The sequence below is a fragment of the Rhopilema esculentum genome, chromosome 14, assembly GCF_057945365.1.
Source record: "Rhopilema esculentum isolate cy_ngs chromosome 14, ASM5794536v1, whole genome shotgun sequence".
Classification (NCBI taxonomy): Eukaryota; Metazoa; Cnidaria; class Scyphozoa; order Rhizostomeae; family Rhizostomatidae; genus Rhopilema; species Rhopilema esculentum.
The window spans coordinates 8,851,763-8,875,118 of record NC_142828.1 but is presented as its reverse complement, the minus strand read 5'-3'; the positions used below and the strand labels follow the sequence as shown (position 1 = coordinate 8,875,118).

The 23,356-nt window shown below is 36.1% G+C and overlaps 2 protein-coding genes across 2 annotated transcripts in view; one reads left to right on the top strand and one right to left on the bottom strand.

The window, feature by feature from the left end:
- The window catches only part of LOC135695937 (RRP12-like protein), a 70,483-nt gene extending 47,422 nt beyond the window's left edge, over nt 1–23,061 (top strand). The window contains exons 18-41 of the mRNA XM_065215166.2: nt 3,675–3,716; nt 3,827–3,948; nt 4,847–4,911; nt 5,474–5,524; nt 6,185–6,296; nt 7,003–7,154; nt 7,653–7,720; nt 8,456–8,549; nt 9,072–9,230; nt 9,448–9,528; nt 10,126–10,234; nt 11,054–11,161; nt 11,840–11,943; nt 12,475–12,528; nt 13,276–13,367; nt 13,801–13,903; nt 14,254–14,358; nt 16,152–16,230; nt 16,858–16,959; nt 17,413–17,441; nt 18,155–18,218; nt 19,880–19,977; nt 21,053–21,135; nt 21,636–23,061. Coding sequence (XP_065071238.2) covers nt 3,675–3,716; nt 3,827–3,948; nt 4,847–4,911; nt 5,474–5,524; nt 6,185–6,296; nt 7,003–7,154; nt 7,653–7,720; nt 8,456–8,549; nt 9,072–9,230; nt 9,448–9,528; nt 10,126–10,234; nt 11,054–11,161; nt 11,840–11,943; nt 12,475–12,528; nt 13,276–13,367; nt 13,801–13,903; nt 14,254–14,358; nt 16,152–16,230; nt 16,858–16,959; nt 17,413–17,441; nt 18,155–18,218; nt 19,880–19,977; nt 21,053–21,135; nt 21,636–21,738 — 2,179 coding nt within the window. The 3' untranslated portion in view covers nt 21,739–23,061. The remainder of the gene's footprint in view (nt 1–3,674; nt 3,717–3,826; nt 3,949–4,846; nt 4,912–5,473; nt 5,525–6,184; nt 6,297–7,002; nt 7,155–7,652; nt 7,721–8,455; nt 8,550–9,071; nt 9,231–9,447; nt 9,529–10,125; nt 10,235–11,053; nt 11,162–11,839; nt 11,944–12,474; nt 12,529–13,275; nt 13,368–13,800; nt 13,904–14,253; nt 14,359–16,151; nt 16,231–16,857; nt 16,960–17,412; nt 17,442–18,154; nt 18,219–19,879; nt 19,978–21,052; nt 21,136–21,635) is intronic.
- On the bottom strand, nt 57–2,859 carry LOC148958562 (uncharacterized). Its single transcript, XM_089112494.1, has 2 exons — nt 2,219–2,859; nt 57–2,051 (listed from the first exon to the last, which is right to left on the bottom strand). The coding sequence occupies exons 1-2, from the start codon at nt 2,838–2,840 to the stop codon at nt 97–99; spliced, it is 2,577 nt and encodes an 858-aa protein (XP_088968620.1). The 5' UTR covers nt 2,841–2,859; the 3' UTR covers nt 57–96.
- Nucleotides 23,062–23,356: the final 295 nt, after the last annotated feature.

Below are 23,356 nucleotides of genomic sequence, written 5' to 3'. Positions count from 1 at the left end.
AACAACATTTTTTTTAAATATATAAAACTACAAGTTTATGATGAACTACAAGATATAAAAATTAATATAACTCAAAAGGCATTTGAAAACAAAGGTTTATTCTTCTTCGTCGCTTGATAACTTTAGATGTTTTCTTCGCCTTTGAACAATCATAGTTCGTGGACGCTTTTTTGGCGTTTTTTGCGTTTTAAAGAAGCTCTCGTCGTCACTGGCAGTCTTGTCATTATTTGAATCAATCGATTCGTTGATCGGCGTGGAAAGCTGACTGATACCACGGTACGTTTCCCTCAAGAGTTCTTCCCATCGAGGAAATGTTTCCGAAAACAATTTGATATCAAATTCTGGTCTTGGCGTTCCTTCGATGAGAAGCCAGGCATCATACATGGAATCGGGCTTTTTCCAGGAAAGTCGTCGTCTTCTTTGAAATCTTTCCAAGTCTTCATCCGTTGCATCCAATAAATCCCAGTTTGGTTTAGAAGTGATCAAAAGAAACACAGCTTTGTGGTATGAAAATACATTGATGGGCCCAAAAGTGACGAAACAGCGACTTTCCTCCCTCACCCAGTTCGGATTCTCATCTTCGTCGTCCAAGATGACCTGGTCAATAATTTCAGTAGGCACTGCTCCTTGAGGGTGCTCGACTGTTGCTTCATCGTTTGCAATTATAATGCTCTGCGAGAATTGAAGTTTTTCTATTTCTTCAATGTTAATCATCCTGGATGATTGCCCTTCATTGAAATCGTTAAAAATGGCACCCTCATCATCGTGTTGCTGCTCCGCTCTTTCAATTTCCTCGACTTCCCACAATGGAGTGTCGCGTAATTCATTGGCGCACCAATGGAAGCATTGCATGCAGTTTTTCCTCAGGTAGTTTGTTGCCTGAGGATTTCTTTCCTTCAAAGATCTTGTTTTGAATACAGCCAATCGTGTCTGAATAGCAGCGTCATCGATTTCTGTAAACGAAGGTATTGAGTTGCATGTAATGTAAACCCCAGAGCGGTAAACGACATGCGTAGCTTCTTTGTGCTTCTGTGGTAGAGCAACATATCCTCCTTGCAGGATCCTTTTCGCGTCGTCTGCACTCAGCGCATCTGGTGGCCATTCATCGACAATCAAGCACTCCGTGTCGTCGCTGAGCATGCTGGCCGAAAAGTGCCTGTCTCTTGTTACCGAGGCTAACTTTTCCCTTGATATTATACCTTCGTATGGCGCAAACCAGCTTGTCTTGCCAGAGTCAGCCTCGCCGACGCAACACAGCTTCTTGGCCTTTTGTGGAAAGCAATCCTTCAAGGCAAGTTGGTACCATTTTTGCAGGAATCGTTGTAAAACATCGTGCTCGGAAAAGCTGTTTTGCAGGCTGTCGATGAAGATTTTTGGGGCTGGCACAATCCCTTCTTTGTATGTGTAGCTGACATACGTGCGAGGAGAGACATTTCCAATTTCCTCCTCTCCAATTGACTCTGTATGAAATGTCTTGGTAGCGAAGTTAAAACACACACCAAATGGTTTCACCTCTATGAGGTTGTAGTTAATTTTCATTTGTCTGACAATCTGGCAACCTTTGAAGGATAGCAAGCCAATGACTGCCTGCAGGTTTGGCGTGACAACGTCAGCGACTTCGGAATTTCGTAGCAATGCATGCACAAATTCATGCACAGTTCCCGCTTTGACGAATGTATACTTTGCTTCGTTTACTTTTCTGTAAACGAAGCCTCTATGCAGCCTCATCGTCAATTTTTCCATCGAGCGCCGTATCATGTCCACTGCACGACAGATGTTGCTCTTCGGTTTGCAATAAAGTCCGACGGATGAACTTGCCGAAGTCATAGACGCATTGTCTTCTCGCAAATCGACCAAGTCATAATCAAACTTTGTGTACTTTATTTTGTCCAATGCTGCAAGGAAAGCGGTACGAAATTCCTGTCCACAGCTTCCTGTTACCGTCACACGTACTGTTTTGGTACCGAACTGGGCATTTTTTGGAATCTTTTCGTTGTCGACCGAAATTCCAGTTTGTGCATGAATTACGGTCTTTGTGTATTCGTACGCGCCTGAAAAGCAAAACGATATGAAAGTCAACCAGAACCATTGGCAAATGCAAAGGTGCTTTTTCTTAGGTGAAGCATTTTACAGATGAAAGCGTCTCTTAGATGAAAAGATGAATGATGCTGGGCATTTTGTAAAGACATTATAGAGATCGAATGTAAAATGTGCATACCTTTACTTGCAAGATTCATTGCATAACCCAGGTTGTGATCTTTGATGACAGTGCAAAGAGTCGATGCATAGTATGAATTTGTTTCTTCACAAGCCCTGGCTCTTATGGGTTTGCATTCCAAGTCAAGGCCGGACGTTAAAATCAGTTGTTGGATCTGATTTTCGATGGTTTTGATATTTGAGCTTGGAACGTCAACCACTATCCAGAAGCTTATGCCAGGTTTGACGTCCAAAGGAACCACATCTGGTTTTGCTTGGCTGTTTTCGCAATCGTCCCGTTCGGTTTCTTGGGTTTCTTCCAAAATATCCGCTGTTCCCATCAATTGCTGCCCTTCATGGGATTGATCACTTTCAGTTTTTCCTCGGCTTTTCCTCTTTTCGATGCCAGTTATGCAACTCCATATGACGATTATCGAGTCGTTTCGCTGTAATAGCATTTCAAGCTGCCTTCGCTTCAAGGCGATGAGACTTTCAGCCTTTCCTTCATCTCTTTGATGCACGTTCCAAAGAGCCCGCAGACTAACGATCGAATAAGAACGAGCAACTACGGGAACGACAAAGGTTTTTAATGCTTGTGCAAGAGTTTTCGAGCTTAGCCGTCTAGCTGGCCTGAGCTCACTCATTTCAAAATTTTCTATCACAGCGAACAATCTTCTGGATATATATATATATATATATATATATATATATATATATATATATATATATACGTATCTTCTTGCCGCCATAGAAACAAAACACTATTATGTAACACCTAAATCCCTCTATGTACCGCCCCTAATTTACCTTTTGTATAACCTTACACATTATGTAACACCTTCTGTACCGTATTATCTATTTATTCGAGGAATATTCCAGTATATCAACATCTCCTGAAGAGTGAGTTACTCACGAAACAGGCTTGTAGAGATAAACCATGTAGTTTCACTTTCTTCAATCTATGATATATCACGCTCTACGTGCTAACGTATTGAGCACTGTGCTACGGAAGTATCAAAAGACAAATTTCTATATATATATATATATATATATATATATATACATTTAGAAGAATATGAACAAATTAGAGATTACAAAACCAGTACTGTTTTTCCATGGATTCATGCATGGAAAGATTATTTCTTCAGCTTAGAAAATGTTTTCTTAGTCCCTTCTTAACCCGAGTTTGTGTGTCAGACTCTCTAATGTGTGTTGGGATATCATTCCAGGTTTTCAGACCAGTGTAATTAAAACTCTTTTTACTGTAGTCTTCATACAGCCTTAGAATTTGGATATCAGTCTTATTTCCTGTATCATACTTGCTTATTGACGATCCTTCAGTCAATTTATCGTTGAAAATTCTCAAGTACATCCAAAGTAGGTTTGACCCTACCAAAGATGCTCGTTGCCTGTTGATATTTTGTGACCTTGTCAGCAATGTTGGAACCTAGCTTTTCAAGCACTTTTTCTATTTTCAGGGTGGTGCTGAGTGCTATACCCTTAAAGCTTGTAAGAGAAGAGTACGTATGGCAGTCTTTACTTGGATTTCTTGGTTATTTTGTTGATTTTAATAGTTAAGATTTATAAACAGAATGTCTCTTTACTGACGATTGCGATGCTTCTATTTCAGTAAGAAATGCGACTTTCCAAGGGCTTGGATGCTTTCACTTATCAAAGATAATATCGAGGGTGCTGAATTGCAGTTTTTCATCTCACACTTCCTGCCAACTCTCGCGCACTTGAGAGAACGAGGTGATAAAGCTAGCAATATTTTTTTATTATAATTTAATTTCAGTATCAAATGTCTATGATATTATTAAACTTTAGCTTGCAATATTGCATCTTAATAAAAGTTAGGACGCATTTGAATTCACTTTATAACGAATGCTCTATAATGGTAACACCAAATTCTCTTATCTATACGAGAAGTTGAAGTTTCTTGTGATAGCTGCAAAATTGAATGATTTTAATGGAATTTTTTTAGCTTTTATATTTAAACTATTTAAAAATCCGAACCTATTTCTAAATACCGACATAAGTTCCTCTTATCTAAGTGCCAGTATTTAAGTCGATTGATAATTGCTCCTTAACTAAAACCTGCGGCAAATTGAAAATCCTGATACTTCCACAGACATAACAACTTTATATAGTTACATCCACAGAAAGAGTAGTTTAGGGTGAAACAGACTTTTCTGTACACAAAAGTGTATTTAAACCATGCATGCTAATTAATGTTGGTTATCCTTGGGGCAACATAATTTGATACTCAAATGATGTCATAAAGGCAATGAACATCTACCTTATTATATGTAAGAAATATTTTTGCCCAGTTGATTTCTTAGTTTTTTGCTCATGATTGCCAAAAATGCTAAAGAGACCTGAATTTTCATAATCATAAGATTGATATGAATTAAATATCTGCTTCTTTAGTTGTCTAATGCCCGATAGTCGCGTTAAGCATCAACATCGGTGTAGCCACTAAATATTGTAGCCACTAAAGTTTTGTTTTATACATTCAGGAACTTGCTGCTCACTCTTTACCTTGCCAACTGACCGGCTAACAGTAATCTTTTTTAACTACACCCCTTGTCTTTGAAGTTTTTTTTGTAGCTATGAATGTTTTTAAACCCAAATGTTTTTATTTTCATAGAGGCATCGTCTATGGAAGCTGGCCTTGTCTTAGAAGCGACAATATATTCTACATTACAACAACAGGTTTGCCAGTCAATCTCTGTAAAGGGTTACACATCTTAGGTTTTGTCAGCTAAAAGCCGGTTTTCACTTGATTCGCATTGGTCGCGCGATTGAGCGAACGCACTTCTGTGCATGCACAAGACTCAACTTCCTCTTTCACTGCGAATGCGCGACCGTTCGTCGAGAAATACTGAGCGACTGGTCGCGTTCGTCGATTCTATGACTTGTTGATTCGCTGTCTTGTAGATTCGTTTGGCCAATGTCGCGCTACCAGAGCGAATTTAGTGGAAACCGGCCTCATCCGTTAACGTTGGGTCAAAACATTTTTGCACTTGGTGAGTTTGCGGTGTGATCGAAGAGTTAAGTCTGCGATCTTGACGTGTCTGAAGAGTTAACTGTTGTGATTGTCATTTTGAAAATAATTGCTCTAGACAGTTTCCTCTACTTGAGCACAGGCTCTTGAAAAAAAGACGCGTGTTGTAATGTCTAGTCATAAACAAGAATGCTTTTATGGTTGTCTGGTACTCATTCAAATCTTTGTTAATAAATATCATTGTAATGCCATATTATATTTCAATTTTAGGTTTGGTCTCTGCTTCCTGGCTTTTTCAACAAGCCGATTGACCTCAAGGAAGTAAGAGCCCGTGTTTTATATTTTGATAAAAGCATGTGAAAGCGAATGCTATTAGTTTTTCTATAGGAGTGCTATCAGTTTTACCATCCGGCTCGGTGGACCAGAAACTGTCTCGTTTATCATCATCACTTCAAACTATCGATATTTGTTTGCTCGTTGTTTTGCTTGTTCTTTGATTGAGCGGTTGGTTGATAGGTTGATTGGTTGTTTGGTCGTTTGATTGAGCTGTTTTATGCACTTAAGAAAGGTAAACCTGTAGCTGATTTTCAGTGGGCTTTCTACCTAAAACGCATTATTAACTGTTTATGCTCATGCAAAAAAGAAAATCACAATACCAGTAAGAATCTAATCACGATTTTATTAAGTAAGCTACATTGAATGTATTTTCACTTCTTATTATAATATGCATTTTTGCTACGTATCAATGGTGTGGTCAACTTGATTCAAACCCCTCTGTTGCCAGATATTGTCATCAAGAACTGATAAACATATTACAGACTGCTTTTGATATTCGTTCCACTATTCGCTACTTTCTTCAGTAATAGCCATCATTATGCAATTACAAGACCAGGACTTGCTTCTATCATAGAGCGCGATATAAGAATTTGATACTACCATCCAATGCCGTTGGATTAAAATACATTTATTTTTATTTTGCAGTCGTTTAAGAATATTGCACGCATTCTTGGGAAAGCTTTGGTCGATGAACCAAAACTGCGTCTTGTGATTCTTCAGTCAATCCGAGCAGCAGTTACTAAGGCTGCGAATACCGGTAAGAAGATTTCAATCCACGTTTATCTTTAAATAGGCTACATCTGTTTGTCTGATCGTTTTGCCTTTTGCTTGCATGGTTTAAGTGTTTAAGTTGCTGGGGTTTCTAAGGACTTTTCTGCGCCTAGGTAGCGTTTTCAGCAAATCAAGCAAAAAGAATCCCATATGCTTCAATTCACATTTAACACTGCTTTTTACATGAAAACTTTCAAATAATTTCGGCATCATCTTTCGTTCCTCTTTTGAATGATAGACCAATGTTGTCCACCGATCTTTTTCTGCTTTGATTTTTAGCAAAGTAAGTTTAATTTGGGTATAAAAGATTTTGTAATGTGCAAGTTTTAATACCCCAGAACTTAACATCTTGTTTTTTATATAAAACTTTGAGAGGTCTTCATCCGATTTTCCTACCTCAAGAAATATTTGCTAGAGACTACGAGGTAGCCCTTGTTTGGCGTAAATATGCTTACAAGGTAATCTATTTTTTGGTGTAAATCTCTGTATAAGTTGGGGCCAACTGTCAAACGTCGGTCAAATTGGTTTTATCTCATATAGCCAATAATTCTGTTTATTTTGCAAACACTGCAGGTTCTGCATCCTTCCCCCACCACTGCCCCCATTTGCCGTGCCCCAAATGATAGGACTGGTAACTCTAATTTGGTGCCGTCATGAATGCTAACATGATCTTAATTTTCCCTTCTTTGCAGATGAAGAAGTGAACGAATTGAGAAAGTTCAGCAAGAACTACCTTCCAATTCTCTTCAACTTGTATCTGACTGAAAGTGAGGCTGGCAACGAGCATCTGTCATTACCCGTCCTGGAAACCATCAAAACATATGTCAAGATAAGCGATGAGCCGGTGGGCGAAGCTCTGAATTACAGTATATTAATATTGATTACTCGAACCCCCAATAACTTGGATCCAGTATAACTAAAATTCTCGTTAACTATAACTCTTATTGCGCTCCTATTGAAACGTCAACTTAAATTCCCGACAATTGTATTCCTTATAGCTCATAGCCACGATAACTTGAATCGAGTATAACTATAATTCTTGTTAGCTCGAATCCCCTATAACTAGAGTTCTCGCTAACTCGAACTGCTTTTACATTCTCATTGAAACTTCCTTGATACATTTTATACGATAACTGGAACCCCCGATAAGTCGAACATTTGTTTTCATCATTCCCTTGGAGATTTCCTTTTTCTCCTAATGAAAAATTTAATTCCATCTTTTTTTTATTGTACTTTTCCACGATTTGTTATTTTTTCCGTTAGAAATTTGACGTCCCTTAGGATTTGCATGTGTATATGCCTTTTTAAATTAGAAATAATCAGATACCTTTTTTATTCACAGCTGATTACTGTTTTTGTTGAAAATGCACACGGGAAGCTCAAGGAAGAAGGATGCCCTCAGAAAAAGAGGTAGAGCATTTATTTGATCAGGACATGGCTCTAATTCCCAATGCAACTTAGTATGTGAACTGAGAATTCAAAACCTGTTGATAAAACCATATCTGGTTGACTGAATAGTTTATGATATGATGATTTGTGGAATTAATTTTGATATGTAGGATATAGCTAGAATAAGGAATGATAAAAAACATTTTAACTTAGGGCAATGGATAAGTTTTCTATTATGCTGTTATTAATCAATGTGTCAACGGTTAAGATTTGTCACTATTTCATTTGGGCCAACTGCTACCTGTCTGTATGGCTGTACCGCCCTATGGTTGTCTTTGTTATCTGGCTTTCTGTCAACCAAGCGAATTGGTCCTAAGATTGTAACAAAACCTCACTACGTCTATGAATTTTGAGAATTACTGTCAAAATTCGGCCTGTAAATTTAGGTTTACGCAGAAAGAGCAAAGTCTCCCTTTCATGCATAGCCTCTTTTTCAATGGAAAATTGATATTTTGATGGCATCTCACAAACCCTTTGCCGTTGGTAAATACCGTAAGGGGTAATTTGGGTATGAAGAGGTAATTTGGGTATGAAGAGGGCTGCTCACAAACTAACGGATGCAACAGATATTCAGCAACTGCTGCCTAAGGTTTTCTTTAGATATACTTTTATCTGATGACATGTTAGCGATGTCGTGTCCAGGTTCCATGCTACCTGATGAGTATAAACAACTTCAAATAACTTTTTGAATTGCAGACAAGCTTTGCTGGATTTGCTCATCGCAATGGTTGCATATTCTTGTGAAGATTGCATCAGTAAAATTTACAACACTGCGATTTCGCTGATTCAGGTTTGTAATTGAAATGGAATCAATATTAGAATCAAGGCAATGAAGTTTAGATATAGGATGGGCAGGAAGTTCTTTGCTTTCTGCAAAAGATCATGCAAAGCATCTAATCTACCTTAAAGGAACACTTAATGTTTATGGATGACAGAAATGATCAGATATAAATTCAAACTCCAGTTTGCAAGGTTTCCTATTTGAATATTCGATTAAGCGTATTTTTGTAATTACGAAGTTTTCTTGCATTTTCCATAAAACATACTATCTATTCCATTTTGATGAAAAATCCAGTGTTATCCATCCTACTTTCCTTTCGGTAACCCAGAAACTCTTGAAGCATAGTTAAACATAAACATTTCATAACAAGAATTACAGTAAGAATCTATGGCGTAGCGGCCATAGAAACAAGAAAAAAAACTTTCCGAGTTATGTTCGGTTCAGTTTGTTTCAACTTCAGTTTGTTTCAACTTAGATACTTTACTGGTTTCTAAAAATTCTCTTTTATAATTATTTGGCTTTTTCCATCAGAGTGTCGAAGTCAGCGAGCAGAAAAAAGCTTACCGCATTTTAGAAGAAATTTGTGACGGAAGATCAGAAGCCTGTCAACGTTTTGCTTTAAAGAAACTGGATGACATGAAAGAGAGGCTGTTTACGTCTATGTCCGCCACAGCCCCATCTTCCAAGGCGGTAAGTCGAAATTTTGATGTGTCCGAGTCCGGATTCAATACTGCATCGATCATTGCTGCATAAAATACAATATACACGATGACGTTTTGGACTCATCTTATATACGAAGAAGTTTGTTGCACTATGAGATCGTGCGAATATCAGGTGGTTTGTGCATATGAGTTTAAGCGAGTGAAAATAGAAATCCTTTGATTATTTTCCTTTCTTTATTTTTTAGCCAAGACTAAGATGTTTAACAGGGATAATAAGGATGTTAAAAGCAGAAAAGAAAGACTTTTTGATGTCAATTTTGCCTGAGGTACAGTTGTGGAAAAGAAATTTGGTTTTTACTGACATTGTATTCGTTTAACTGTAATTCATTATTTACTGGACATAGCAGTTTGGAAATTTAACTATTCAGTTTAAATGTTTACTTTCCATTTTGTATATTTTTGGACATTAGATAAATCCGTGAACCTAGATTCATTATGTGTAATATTTTAAATTTCCCACAGTATTTCTGATATCTTGAAGCCTTGTGTGAATGGCAAAAAGGATCCCAACGGGTGCTGTTATGAAATAATGAGAAAAGACCAATATTTGTCAAAAGGAAGAGAATGAACGGCATATTTAGTCGTTGCTTATATCAAATTTGAAAGAAAAAATCTTCAGGTTGATGTTCGGCATTCCATATTGCATTGAAGCATGTCATATTTACCATTGCCCTTTAAACGAAATTAAGGTTCCAAAAATTGACTGCCAGTCTAATAGGAATTGTTTTATTTTTGTATAACATTAATGTGGTGAGAGGAAACATTCTGGCGACGTCAAATTTTCTAGCGATAAATACAGCTACATTATTTGCCTTTGCATAAGTAAAATATTCCTGTATTAAATGATTATGATTGTTTCCAAGGTGATCCTGTGTACGAAGGCCAATAACGAGAAGGCCAGGGAAGCTGCCTTTAATCTAGTTGTGGAAATAGGAAACAGCACAATTTACCACGGAGACAAATCGAAAGAAGGTACTTTTCTGTTTGTTCCAATACATCTTATCGACTTATATAAATATACCTCTATATATTGACCATCTAATTGCTGAACGCTGGATTGTATTTAGTGTTCTTTCAAATCTGCTATTAGCGTTGATAAGCTCACAAACGGTGCTGCTCTTTATTTCAGAAAACTGTTAGCATATTGACTATTGTCTAAGAAAGAAAAAACATTGTCTCTAGCTCATATTCAGTCCAGTTTAATTCAAATTCATTTACCGATGACTAGAATACAAGGAACGATCGTCGTGGAAACAGAATGTCTTCTTTTCGACTCAAATGAAGTAGGGCCTACCATGGAGAAAAAGAAAGAGAGAAAAAGAAAAAAAAGTTATAGATTTTTATCAACACAACGAGATATCAAACAACCGATATTGAGATCTCTAGTCCAGGTTGATCAAGAAATCTGTTATCATACAGCTCACGGTGTATCAAATGAATGACTTTCAAATGTGGCATAAACCTTTTAAAGCCTAAATAAAATAGATTATATTGGTGAATTATAAGAAGACACCGCACGTGACCAGAGCAAAAGAAACCACGAACAATCCAAACTAAGATCAAGACATAGCATTCCATATTGCATTGAAGCATGTCATATTTACCATTGCCTTTTAAACAAAATTAGAGCTCCAAGAATTGACTGCCAGTCTAATAAGTAAAGTTTTATTTTTGTATTACATTAAGAAGGATAGATTCTCCAACTTGCCAAAATACAATTTGGGGTATAGGTGAATTGTACTTCTATATTAATATCTAACTTGTAGCCTTAAACATTGCGTTCTTTTGCAGAGTCTGTTTCAGAATACATCGAGCTTGTTATGGCAGGTCTTGCTGCCTCTTCCCACATGATCAGTGCAACGCTAATTTCTCTTGGTAAAATAAGCAGTGTTTACAGAGGTGGGTAGTTTCATTGAATATGTGTTTGTGGTCCTTGCGCTAGAGGCTAGGTATAATGAGAAACTTTTAAGAAGCCTTTATTGTCATGGTTCATTTGGACATATATCTTTCTCGATCTATAAAGTCTTTTGTGTTTCCTTTACGGTGCATCGCGGTGCTCCTTACCAATTTCTAACTTTTCTAAGTCCTCGCAAGTATTCGTTTTTTGAGTCCGTCGAAATACCTTTAGCTTTCCATTCTCCATGCATATACTTATATGGTAAGCTAGCATTATTGAGTCCGCTCTTCAGGCTATTTGTATCCCCGTATAAAAAACGGGTTCCTATTTAAGTCCAACTGATCTTTGTCCGGTTTGGCACTTTATTTATGATATGAATTTGCGGTGATGGTCATATTTTTTATAAGCGGGGATCAAGGATGGCTTTACCGCTTCTTAGTATAACATTGTTGTGTACAAGACAAAAATTCTAGATCGGTTCAAAAGGAGGATTGAGCCAAAAGACTGGCGTTGTCAAGTTCACGCGTTAATTTCATATGTCTTGGAGAGATATATCTGAATTTCTGCAAATATCTCATGCTTTTCAGACTCAAAGTGAGGAAGAACTCAACTTTCTAGTGTTAAAGAAATATGGGTAATGTTGAAGGGATGTTTTATTATACTTCTCATTTTGGTTTTAGAATTTTTGCAGCCAATCATAGTGCAAAAGCTTCTTTTGTCCAGCGTTGGTCTCCTTCGTTCAAAAGACAGGGAGGTGCAAAAATCAGCCTTGGCTCTTTCAAAGGTAACTCATTAGACATTGCGGTAGTTTGCATTTGTTGTTGCTGTATATCATAATATTTATTCATTGATTCAGTAGACAAACGCTGACAGGAGGAAATCATTTCCAAAGGGTGCTGTTCAACTGTTAATATTTACTTTGTTGCAATCGAACTCCAGTCTGCGGAATCAAAAGCAGCGGCCTTTCTACTGAGCCAGACTGCCCAATTAAATGATCACCCCTGTTATGAACCAGCCCTTCTGAAGTCACCCCGGAATGAATGAAACAAAAGATTACCCCGGAGATCTTCACCGTAGCCAAAGCAATTTTTTCGTTCTCTTTCGGATTTGTAAATTATCGTCAGAGCCATATAGCTATAAATATTTATTTATTTACTAGACCAAGGCTTAGTGCATGAAGAAATATAGAATATATTTATAAGGAAAATGGTTGATCTTTATAGATCTATTTATGTATATCAACCACTTTTCCTATCACTTGAAAATATCAATAACAATAAGTTCGATTACCCAAAGCTGTTTCATTTATTTCTAGGCTCTGGTTACATTATTAGATCATGAAGAACTTTTATCAAACGTGCGAGTTATGGTAGGTGACAATATTTAGATATTTATATATATTTAGTGGGTAATTGCATGCGACATTTCGCTTCTTTTTGAGTTTATCACGGGATGATATTTATTTCCGTTTTTCTTGTATTTATAAGTTATCTCAACAGAGGCCGAGTAAATAGCATTCAAGTCGAGTAATGCACAATATGAACACGGGTTTTGTTGCTGTAACGGTTATTTGTGGAAATATTTTACCATGTAGTATTCGATGTTCTACAATACAATACAATACAATACAATACAATACAATACAATACAATACAATACAATACAATACAATACAATACAATACAATACAATACAATACATTGTTTAATCTCGACACTCTTCGCACTGCAGTTTTCTCTTGAAATCTCAATCTTCCATAAGCAAACGCTCTCAATTGAAACAGCCAACATTATAACAATCATCAGTTCTATTATTTGCATAATATATCTTTGTATTGAATTGTGAAGATAATTTAGAATTATTTTTTTATTTGATTGATGTTACTAGTATTATCTCTTCCAACCATCTTGTTACCCCAGCATCATGTACCTCTTTTGAATTCCTACGAATGATGCGGCAAAAAGGAATTAACAGATTACTTATCACTCATTGCCGTCTCTTTTGTAGAACTTTTTCACTTTGCCAATTATATTAATTTGTATAAACTAGTTGGTTTTTAAATCGATAGGATTTTTATCAACATTTAAAAGTTGATTTTCTTGGTGTAATTTTCTAGGTAAAAAACCTATTTGATGGTAAAAGAGGAGATAAAAATATATTACGGACACAAACAAAATTTATTTTGGAAAAGCTGATAAAGAAACTTGGGTAAGTTTGTAGGCATATATTAACAAGACACAACTGCATAATTTAATACCTAAAAGATATCTTATTCTAATCGATGCTTGTGCTTGATAATTCTAGCTTTGGAATTTGATAAAAAAGGAAATTGAAAGAGAGCTTGGATCAATGGAGATAATGATAATATTTGTATTATTAAATGGAGTTTTGTATTATTTGGTATAAAGCTACCTTAGATTCTATTTTTTTGCTAAAGTATGAAAATTGTAAGTGTCATCCAAAGTAGGGACCAGATGACCTTGTGTGCTTTCCTGCTTTGGATGGCACAGTAGAATGTATCAAACTTTTGTGTTTTAACTTTTTAATATTGATAGAAAGAAAAATAATATATATATATGAAATGCCTCATACCTAGAATTTTATCACAAGTTTAGGACTTACAACCTCGCTTTGTTTTCAGGTATAAAACTGTAGTGTCAGTTACTCCAGCTGAACACCAAAAGTTTATTACTGCGATTAACAAGGGTCTTGAAAAAAAAAGACAGGCGTCTCAGGATAAAAAGGTGTGGATAGGAAACTTATTTCTCTCTAATATCAAATAACACTATTTTGTTTACTCTAGAAGGCTGTTGATGGAATATAACCCTTAGATAATCTATTGCATTTGATTCATAATATGTTCATCTTTATTAATTCGAAAAGAGTTAGTGAATGTCCTTTTGCATAAATGGCAGACCTCTTCGCTGCAATTGACACCCATTTTCTAATCATTTACTGTCATTTTCTGTCCATCACAATCAACTAATCAGTATCAACACAAGCATGAATTAGGAATTACTTTAAAAGAAAAGTTGTAAACTATGGTTAGAAGAGCTTGAATGGTTTTATCACATGCGTTTATTTCTAATAACAGGAAATGCTGTATTCAAAACGAAGAAAGGGTACTAAACAGGAAGAGTCTAGTGATTTATCATCAGATGAAGAAAACCAGCAATTTGAATCCACTCGTAAAACCAAGGTAGTATCAGACATCTTATTTCACATACTTACAGAGCTAGAAAATATATCGCTTGATCAATGTCTACCTTTGTGGTTGAACGCAGTTGATATTGATAGGGAATGTTGATTATCCCTTCAGCTGCATGCTTAGCTAGAGACAGTGCCATCGTCATGCTTATTCGTGCTGCTATATACACCAGTTTGGTCTGAGAACAAAATTTATAAATTCAGATTTGGCTAGAGATGGTGCACATATTCGTGAACTTGATTATGACGTCACCCATTGCGCTAAACGCGGGTTTCAGTTCGTGCGAATTGGTCGCGATTAATAATTTTCATTTTATAGGATATAGGCTACCCCGTTGCTCTACTTGTGAATCTCAAGTTAAGATTTAGAATAAAGGAGCCAAAAAACAATTTTACAAACACCAAATGATAAAATGTAGAGAAAAAAGCAGAATTATTAAGAATGATTTATTCTACGTATACCTATTTATACAAAACTTTCGTTTTAAGGTTTTTGTACATCTTTTTCACAATCAAAGAAATCATTAGAATTTCAAATAGTTATGACTTCTTGTCGTCATCACCAAATTCACATTGAAGTTATATAGCTATCTTTGCAAGTGGGCTCTTTCTCGTCTAAAGCTCTAAGGATTGGAATTATGCAATGGGCCAAGGCAACACCTGTGTCTCAACCATCTACTGTTTTTCGTCTCCAATAGGAAAGCACAAAAAACACCACCTAATTCGATTATTTTGTTTTTTTGCTTTGCAAATGGCTAATGTACGTCATTTGTCATATCCATTGAAATAAAGGCAGCTGCAGCAGCACGTGCTTGCTTTTTTTATACATTTTAAAAACTGTACTTTAGAGTCTTCAAATAAATTTTTAAGCAAATAACCTACTTTATGATAATACAAGCATGAAATGTGTAGTTGGTTTTTGGTTAGGTTGAATGATCTATTGGAAGGAACCATATGACTTGATTAGCTGGAATCAAGGTTTTTTAGAACAATATCAATTGGTTTTCTCATCATTTGATCATTTGGTTTTCTCACACAGAATTCGTTTTGTTTTGAGAAAATCGTTATTGTATATAAATATTCAAATTTGCAAGTAAATTTTGTTCAGTTGTACGATGAAGTTAATCGTTACACGTCTGTTTATGGCTCCGTGTTCTCTGCACGTGAACTGGGAGTTAATCTTCAGGATTATCAAGTCTACTACTTCTGAAGCCATAATTAAAGTGCCTCGTTCCACCAATTTGCAAAGTCGCTACTATTTTGGACAGTTTAGCCTCCCTTACATAAACTCAAAAAAATAACTGTAATTGGGGTAGCAAATTGAGAAATTTCAACCCCTTTGTCGCGTTACATCGAACACCGCGATGTGTAATAGAATTGACCAGTTTGCTGGCTCGTACGAATCATTCGCGTGCACTAACTATTCACACGATAAAAGTCAGCCCGGAGTTGAGCCTCATACCGAGTTGATATCTGATTGATGTTAAAAATTAGTATGTTTCCACACTCAGAAATTGTCTTGCACCTAAATTTTTAGGGCAGCTCAATCCGCCATGTTCTATGTTTATCTAGGAAATTTCATTGACTGCAAGCACGCCTATCTATGATAAGCAAGAGTTACCACAATTATAATCATTGCCAGAATCTAGAGATAGACGTTCTTAACCTGTTCCATGTGAACTTTGATGTCTTTGAGGATAATGAATCAGTTTCCTTTTACTGTTGGTTTTTGTTTCAAAATATTTAACCGCCTTTTTACACTCATAATGATTTTTATGAAACTAGAAATCAGAAAGTTGGATAATGGAACAGGGTCACGAAGTAGTGGATTTATTGGACAATAAAGTGGCTTCGAAGATCTCAGGTCAGTTGTTGTTGTTGTTGCTGTTGTTGTTGTTGTTGTTGTTGTCAAATTATTATTTTTTCGTTTTCGCATTACATCATTATTTCATTGTTTTAATGTTTTTATCATCTAGTTGTTAAATTTTACGATATCCCTAAATGAATCATATTTGTGTTCTTTATTATGGTGTTATTTTGTGACATTAAGTATGACTATGACTTCACTGTCTTTTAAAATATTGTTTATTTCTGTCAGAACAACATGTCAAAGAGAATTTTTTTCTCGGCTGGTTTATCAATATTGAATCCTTAAGAGAGATACAGGCTAATCAGATTGAGTGAATGTGCATTGAAAACACAATTAATCAACTGATTCGCAAGATCTTCGTCAAAAATACTAGTTTATATACAGATAAATTTCAATTTAGGGGCAACTGCACCCTTCTTTCCCAAACTGACTCCCACCGACGGTTTCCCTTATTTGACAACCGTTCATGAGCCTCAAATAAACCTTTCTTGCCAATTCCCCTTTACTCCTTCCGACCATCATTATTAAAGAGATTACTCACTCCAGCTTTTCTTTTCACCATCCCAAGCTTTACTCTCGTAACAGTCAAATGTATTTTGATAACTTATAATTGTGTTTTAGGAACTGAACCAAGAGCTGGCAAAAGGAAACCAGATGGAGGTTTTGCAACTCAAGATGGAAAACTCGTTATAAACGAAATGGAAACGTCTGAACCTCCTGCTGGTAAGTCTATTGCAACAGTATCTTCCAAATTGCCTTTTTTGTTCGAGCAAGCAAAGCATTTGTATGTGGAATTCTGCTCCTCATGAATGCAAAGCCCTTACATATAATCTATTTAGTACCTACCTAAATTAAATCTTGTACTTTTCCCGGAATTACACGGTTTCTGAGTGATTTTATTCAATGTTCTTCTACAAATACATTTTTTGCACTTTATACTTTGAACCAATAAGTTATATGAGAATGCTTTAATTTACATTAGAAAATCATAACTTATATGAACCAACAACCAATAACTTGCAGTTTAAAAGCAATGACTTCATTTTTCATGTAGCATTTTTAAAATTGGTTTTCACGCATATTAATCTTTTAAGTTTCCGTAATTGTTTTTAAAGCTTTCCCCAAGATTTATTGTGCTAGCTACATTTTTTGATTTGTTTTTTCTTCTTGTCGAAGAATATATACCAATACATGAAGACAAACAAGTAAGTTCAGAGACATGGCATTGAGCTATTTTTCGCTTTGCATTTCATCTTTTCTCCTTTTTGCACTTTTCTCCATTTCATGAAGTACTTTTCTGTCTTTAAATTCTAATTTTGAGTTGAAATAAAGGATTTTGCTTTTTTCCTTCCATTTTATCCAACAACCTAGGCCTCCTTTACTTTCTAGTATCATCTTTTCAATTGATGTGGCTATAAAATTTACTTTTATAAAGCTAAGAGGATTCTCCTGTTAGATTGTTTCTGCTAAGCCTACTTATGCATTTCTTGGCGACTCTATCGTAAAAAATACGTTCTTCATTTGAGAAAGTCATTCCAAATTGAGCTTCACTGAGTATTGAGATAAACTGGGTTTTGAAATTTTAGCCTTTCGTTACATAATATTTCGAACTAGTTGCGAGTTTCAAGACCTTGATTTTTCAGCTCAGAGTGTTTTAACCTCTTTCTTGATCAGCTTTTTAAGCAAATTCAATGCATGTTTCCTTTCCATCCGGGGCAAATTTCAATGGGCTGTAAAGGTGAGTTGAGGTCGCCCTAGATAGAATTCACCATTTTACAACCAATTTCACTCACCTCGAAAGGAGTCTCTAGAAGCCCGATCTGGGCTGGGATTCAACTTTGGGTGAACACAACCTGGATAGACGTTTTCGTTTTAAATCCTCTTTGTTCTAATCGTGAAATTCGATCCTGTATTACAGCCAACGCCACGAAAAAGACCTTTCAAAAATAGCAACGACAACGAAGAAAACACAGGCTACCAACGTGAGTTATCTCCTTCTTTTTATTGAAAAACATGAGTGTTAGAGACTACGAAGAAAAAAACTTGTATCTCTTTTGTTTTGCTAATTTTTTAAATCGCTTTATTTAACGTTGGATGCAATATCTAGCTAATTTATACATTACATTTGAATATCATTACCTAATCGTATTTATATGTTATTAGCTAATTGATACAAACAAACAGAACAAAATAATGACTAGCAGAATGAAATGCAAACTAAAGTTTGTTCGTAAGCTAGTATAAGTAATCAATATATCTAAGTAAAGAATTATAGATTTGGGGCATCATCATCATCAGGTACCATCTTCTATCAGAAGGTTGGCTACCATGACCCTCCAACTATCACAAAATCTGAGTTTTGGTTTGTTGTCATGGACATGATAAAACTAAGGGGCTAAAAGTAGAGATGGGCCCCCAGAACTACCTCTACAGTGTTTTTAAAGGGACACTATCCCTCTTTCCAGGAGCTCTTCCGCCCGATTTGGGGCATACTGATTGCAAAATTTGCAAGAACATTGGATTGACTTTTAATTTCTGCATTGTTTGAATTTCTTATGATTGGGATATTATGCTAACTTTGACTGCATCTCTAAGAAACTATTTCCATTCCATACTTAACTGAACTTGGTTTTTTGATAAAGAATGTTTCATAAAGCCCTGTTTGCTGAGGAGAAATGTTAGCTTTACATTTAGTTTAATTTTAAATTCCCTGCTACAATATATTGGATTCTCGTCGCAATTTTGCTTTGTCCCTGTCTATTACTTTTACCTCACTTATGGCAAGACTCGCAAAATCCGGCAAACAGCCTATCCTGCGTATCGTCTTTCTGACATAAAGTTTCAATACTCCGATCGAATAAAAATTGACTAAATCTGAAGATTTCATTGAAAAAATCTGGGTTTTCGTTCACTTTAAGTGCAGTGACCCTTAATAGTCACCAAACTGTTCATCTCTAGAATTCATGGATTAGACGAAAATCTGTTTGAAGGAAACGGAAAATTGTGTTTTATCATCACAAATGTTAAATGATTTTCTCCTACTGTCTCTAATCTTTAAACAGCGTGACTCTCTCATGGTAATTACTTATGACATGCCATTTCTCGAATGTTTTTATGTGGATATGCAAAAGGGACTCGTTTATAATCTCCAATCTTTAAAGAAATCTTTCCTCACAATAGATAATTGACATGGTTATCGCGTAACTTGCCGTTTCTGAAGAACTTGAAATTAATATGTGCAACAGGATGACGCTTTCTGTTATATTTTAAATGTCACGAAAAATCGCCTTGAAATGACCTCTTTCTTTAAAAATATATAGCCAATTGGCTAGTATTTCGGCGAGCAGTAAATGTAAAAAAGATACAAAGTTTGGTAATGTAAGAAGTTTCCGAAAAACATTTTCATGATGTATCAAAAACAAAGGGTATCTTTTTGCAAGTTCAAAGTCAAACACTTTGGGTAATTTTTGCGGCCAAAGTTTAGAAAAGTTGAGCCTGTTCTTGACTGGAGCGTAGGAAAATTGCGCGTATAAACAGAATAACCAAATGATGAAAAAGTCCTTAACTTTGTATGAGGTTTCTGCATGTATATGCATGCTTTATTAGTGTGTAAAAGATTGAGACAGTCCCTGGTTTATTTCAGCTGGAGGTATTGGGATACACAGAGCTGGGACAAAACAAGCACGAAAACTAGAGGCAAGCCAAACTCAAGACAGTTTTGGATCAGAGTATAAAGCAAAGGTGAGCTATTTTGTTTTTGATGATCATCAAGTCAACGTTCAAACAGGACGCTCGGCCTATCCTGCGTATCCAGACGTTGATGACTTTCGGGAAAGCTGTAGTTTGTTTAATTTACCTTAGGCAATCAAAGTAAATTAGCCAGGTTTTTTTCTATTTCTCATCAATTGCCTCTGGCAAACAGCTGAGATCGGAAAATATCATGGCAAGAGGTGCCAAAAACAGTATGGTGAATGTGCGATAAAGAAACTTGATTACAAAAGGCCTTAGCATGAGTTTCTCGGCATACTTAAGTATGCGCAAAGAAAAAACTGCAACGTTAGCGGGACTCTTCGTCGGACATTGCGTAGTGCTTTGCATTCTGCACAAATGCTGATGTGATCAACATGTTTGATGATCTGATGGATTTTGCAGCTGGCTTATGTTGAAAAGAGAGTTTTTCTGGTTACTAAAAAAGGATTCTTGCCTGCTCTTAGTGAGCAAGCGAGTTGCTAAGTTGGTAACGCAGATCAGTAAAAAGAGTTATATGATTTGTCAGTATCTGTTTTACTTGATCCAGCATTTTGCATGAGCCATATCTCATGAAAATATCGTAAGACCATAAAAAGAGACCTTAGACCTTAGTGACCTACAATCCCTGCCAGAGGTCTTGAAACACCACTAGCCTTTTTTACGTTCACATTAGTGGTTCCCCTCTCCTCTTTCAACTTGATTATTCTCCATAGAAATACGCAATTTGAATTAAACTTGCTATTTTTGAATAAGGATAGCTATGGTGGAATACTAATGTCGTTTTCTTGGAGGGGGGTGGGGGTGGGGGGGGGGGGTGGGGTGGAGGCAACATAACTATATGCACGAATTGAAAACAGATTGAGAATTGACTGAAATTGTTTGGGCGTTCCAAGTTCCTTTGGCAAGCATTGTATTCATTGTATTTGTGTCTAGTCAGTGTAAGTGCCACGACCGTTCTAGTTGATTCTATGTGCACACAGAATCCCCCTCCCCCTTTTTCGATTTTTTGAAAGATTTCGAATTTTCTCGGTATGCAGAGGTTTAATAGTTTTGTTCATCACTACAGAAAGCTGGTGGTGATATGAAGGTCCGTGGGAAACCAGACCCATTCACGTATATTCCTTTAGACAGACAAAATCTAAACAGAAGGTTTGTATCCCTTTTCTTTTTTCAATTTAAATTCGTCACTTTTATTGTCATTTGATAATTCAGTTCTCCCTTTCCCATTTTGTTATCGGAAAGTTTTAATTTCTTATTCCGAAATCTAATTTTTCATCAAAAGAATTGGTATTCGGACATCTCCCATCAACAAACACCTCTCAAAACAGCGTACACCTCCCTACAACATGCACCTCCCCACAATTACACCCTTTTACGTCATACACCTCCCAACAATGTACACCACCCCACGACGAATACCACTTCCTACAACAGACACTTCCCAACTACAGACACCACTTTATGACCTACACCTCCCCTAAACGGACACAAATTATTGTCTGACAATTGGGAGCTATCAATTTTTTAGGAAAGCATTTGATTTGTGTAATACTTTTCATTTATAACTTTCATTGTCAATTATAAATTGTTATATACTCCTTTTGTTATATGCTCTATTTTCTCACTCAACTTATTGTTTTGGTTGACAGGAAAAGAGCTAAAATATCTGGCAAATTTCATGGAATAGTAAAGGCGACAAAACGAAGTGCTAAAGTCGCGAAAACTTTCAACACAAAGAAAAGAAGAAAATAGTATGGAAACTTCTGGAAGCTTTTTCATAAGTTCTTTTTCAACATTTAGATTTAATCAAAATATATTTCACACCTTTCAAGTAAAGAAGCGTGTTTTTGTTTCTTTTAAGTTGTACGTTCTTTATCATTAGTTGGAGTTCATACAAAACTTTTGTATTATCCCAATATTTGGTATGTAGACTTGGCAAAAAAATAGGCTCCTTTTCTATTATCCTCCTTATTTATTTGATAAAATAGCATTTCTTTCCGGGAATTTACTATATGAATATTGAAGATTTGTTCTAGGATGCATAGACCTTACTAAACAAGCCTTTTCAGGAAAGCATGCAGATTTTTTCTTTGATATCTTTCAGCTAAAAATACTATTTTAAAATCCTCTTGGAATCTGACACATAGCTTCAATAAAAATTCGTTTATTCAGCAGCTTTTCCAGTACCGTAATTCTTGGTACCAGATGGTAAGGATTTGTCAGAAAAACGCTTGTTCGGTTTTCTCACAGCCTTAATAGTATATCTACAGCTTACTTGTCTGCATTTACTTTGATCCTATTTCTATCTGACCAAATCGATCATTTTTTCAACTGCTTGATATGAAATCAGCTGCGTCTTGAGTAGAATTGATTTGTTATTCGTTTGTTTGCCTAGAATTGTAGAGCCCGTGTTTGCAGTTTTAATAAAGGAGAGATGTTCAAGAAACCCAACTCCACTATGTGTTTGAGAAACATTGTTGAGATTTATGAAGGGATAGTGTGCCCCTTAAAAAAGTTTCTACCTCAATGAGGCTTGCGAAAAAAACTGGGTCTGTTTTGTCTTCGATCCAAAATTGAACTACATTTAACGTGATTATGTGACTTTTGATCTCCCCAAAATGTAGATATGTGCCTTGTTTTCTCTTCTCTCTGCGGCTTGGATTTTTGTTTTCTCTTAAGATCAAAGCTGTTTTGTTCTTCCCTGAAAGAATGTTAACAATGGATTGAGCGAGAAGCAAACTATAATAAGCGACTCTGGTCCTTACACTAAAATATCTTGATTCAGATATTGGATATTCAAATGCAAAAAGTATTGTAACTCCTCAAAATTAAGGCCGATTTAGTGCAAATTTTTTCCAAGGCACCTAGATGCTTTCTAACTTGTAACGTAACTCCTAAATTTGTAAAGGAGAAATGAATCAATAAAGTACAATGGCAAAAGTTTGGAAACGTTTTTTCAACTGATTAACCTTTTTTATGGTCCTATGCAATTTCTTCCTAATATGATGACTTAGCTGGCATACTTGTTATTTGTAACAAAATTTAGACAAATAACGTTTTGCCAGAAAATGTAGATTACTCGCGATACAATCATTTACATCATTGGCAATGATGTAATTGAAATAAACCATTCTGCAGAGACGGCGTCAAGAAAATGAACCTGGGGGGGGGGGGGGTTGCGGCTGAGAGTCAAGTTTAGTGACATAGGAGGACCCACAATGGGTGGGTCGGACGCGGAAGAAAGTTATTGGAATTCGGCCTTCTAGAATGGCTAAACATGCATCTCCCAGACCAAATATTAACAAATTAAGACCCCGTTTACACTGTCCCGTGCAAGTTTGGAACCGTGACAAAACTGTCGCGGTTCGCC

Coding starts and splice junctions, on each gene's coding strand:
- LOC148958562 (XM_089112494.1), bottom strand. CDS start 2,840: ATGAGTGAGCTCAGGCCAGCTAGACGGCTAAGCTCGAAAACTCTTGCA. Junction 2,052..2,218: donor AATGAATCTTGCAAGTAAAG/GTATGCACATTT, acceptor TTTGCTTTTCAG/GCGCGTACGAATACACAAAG.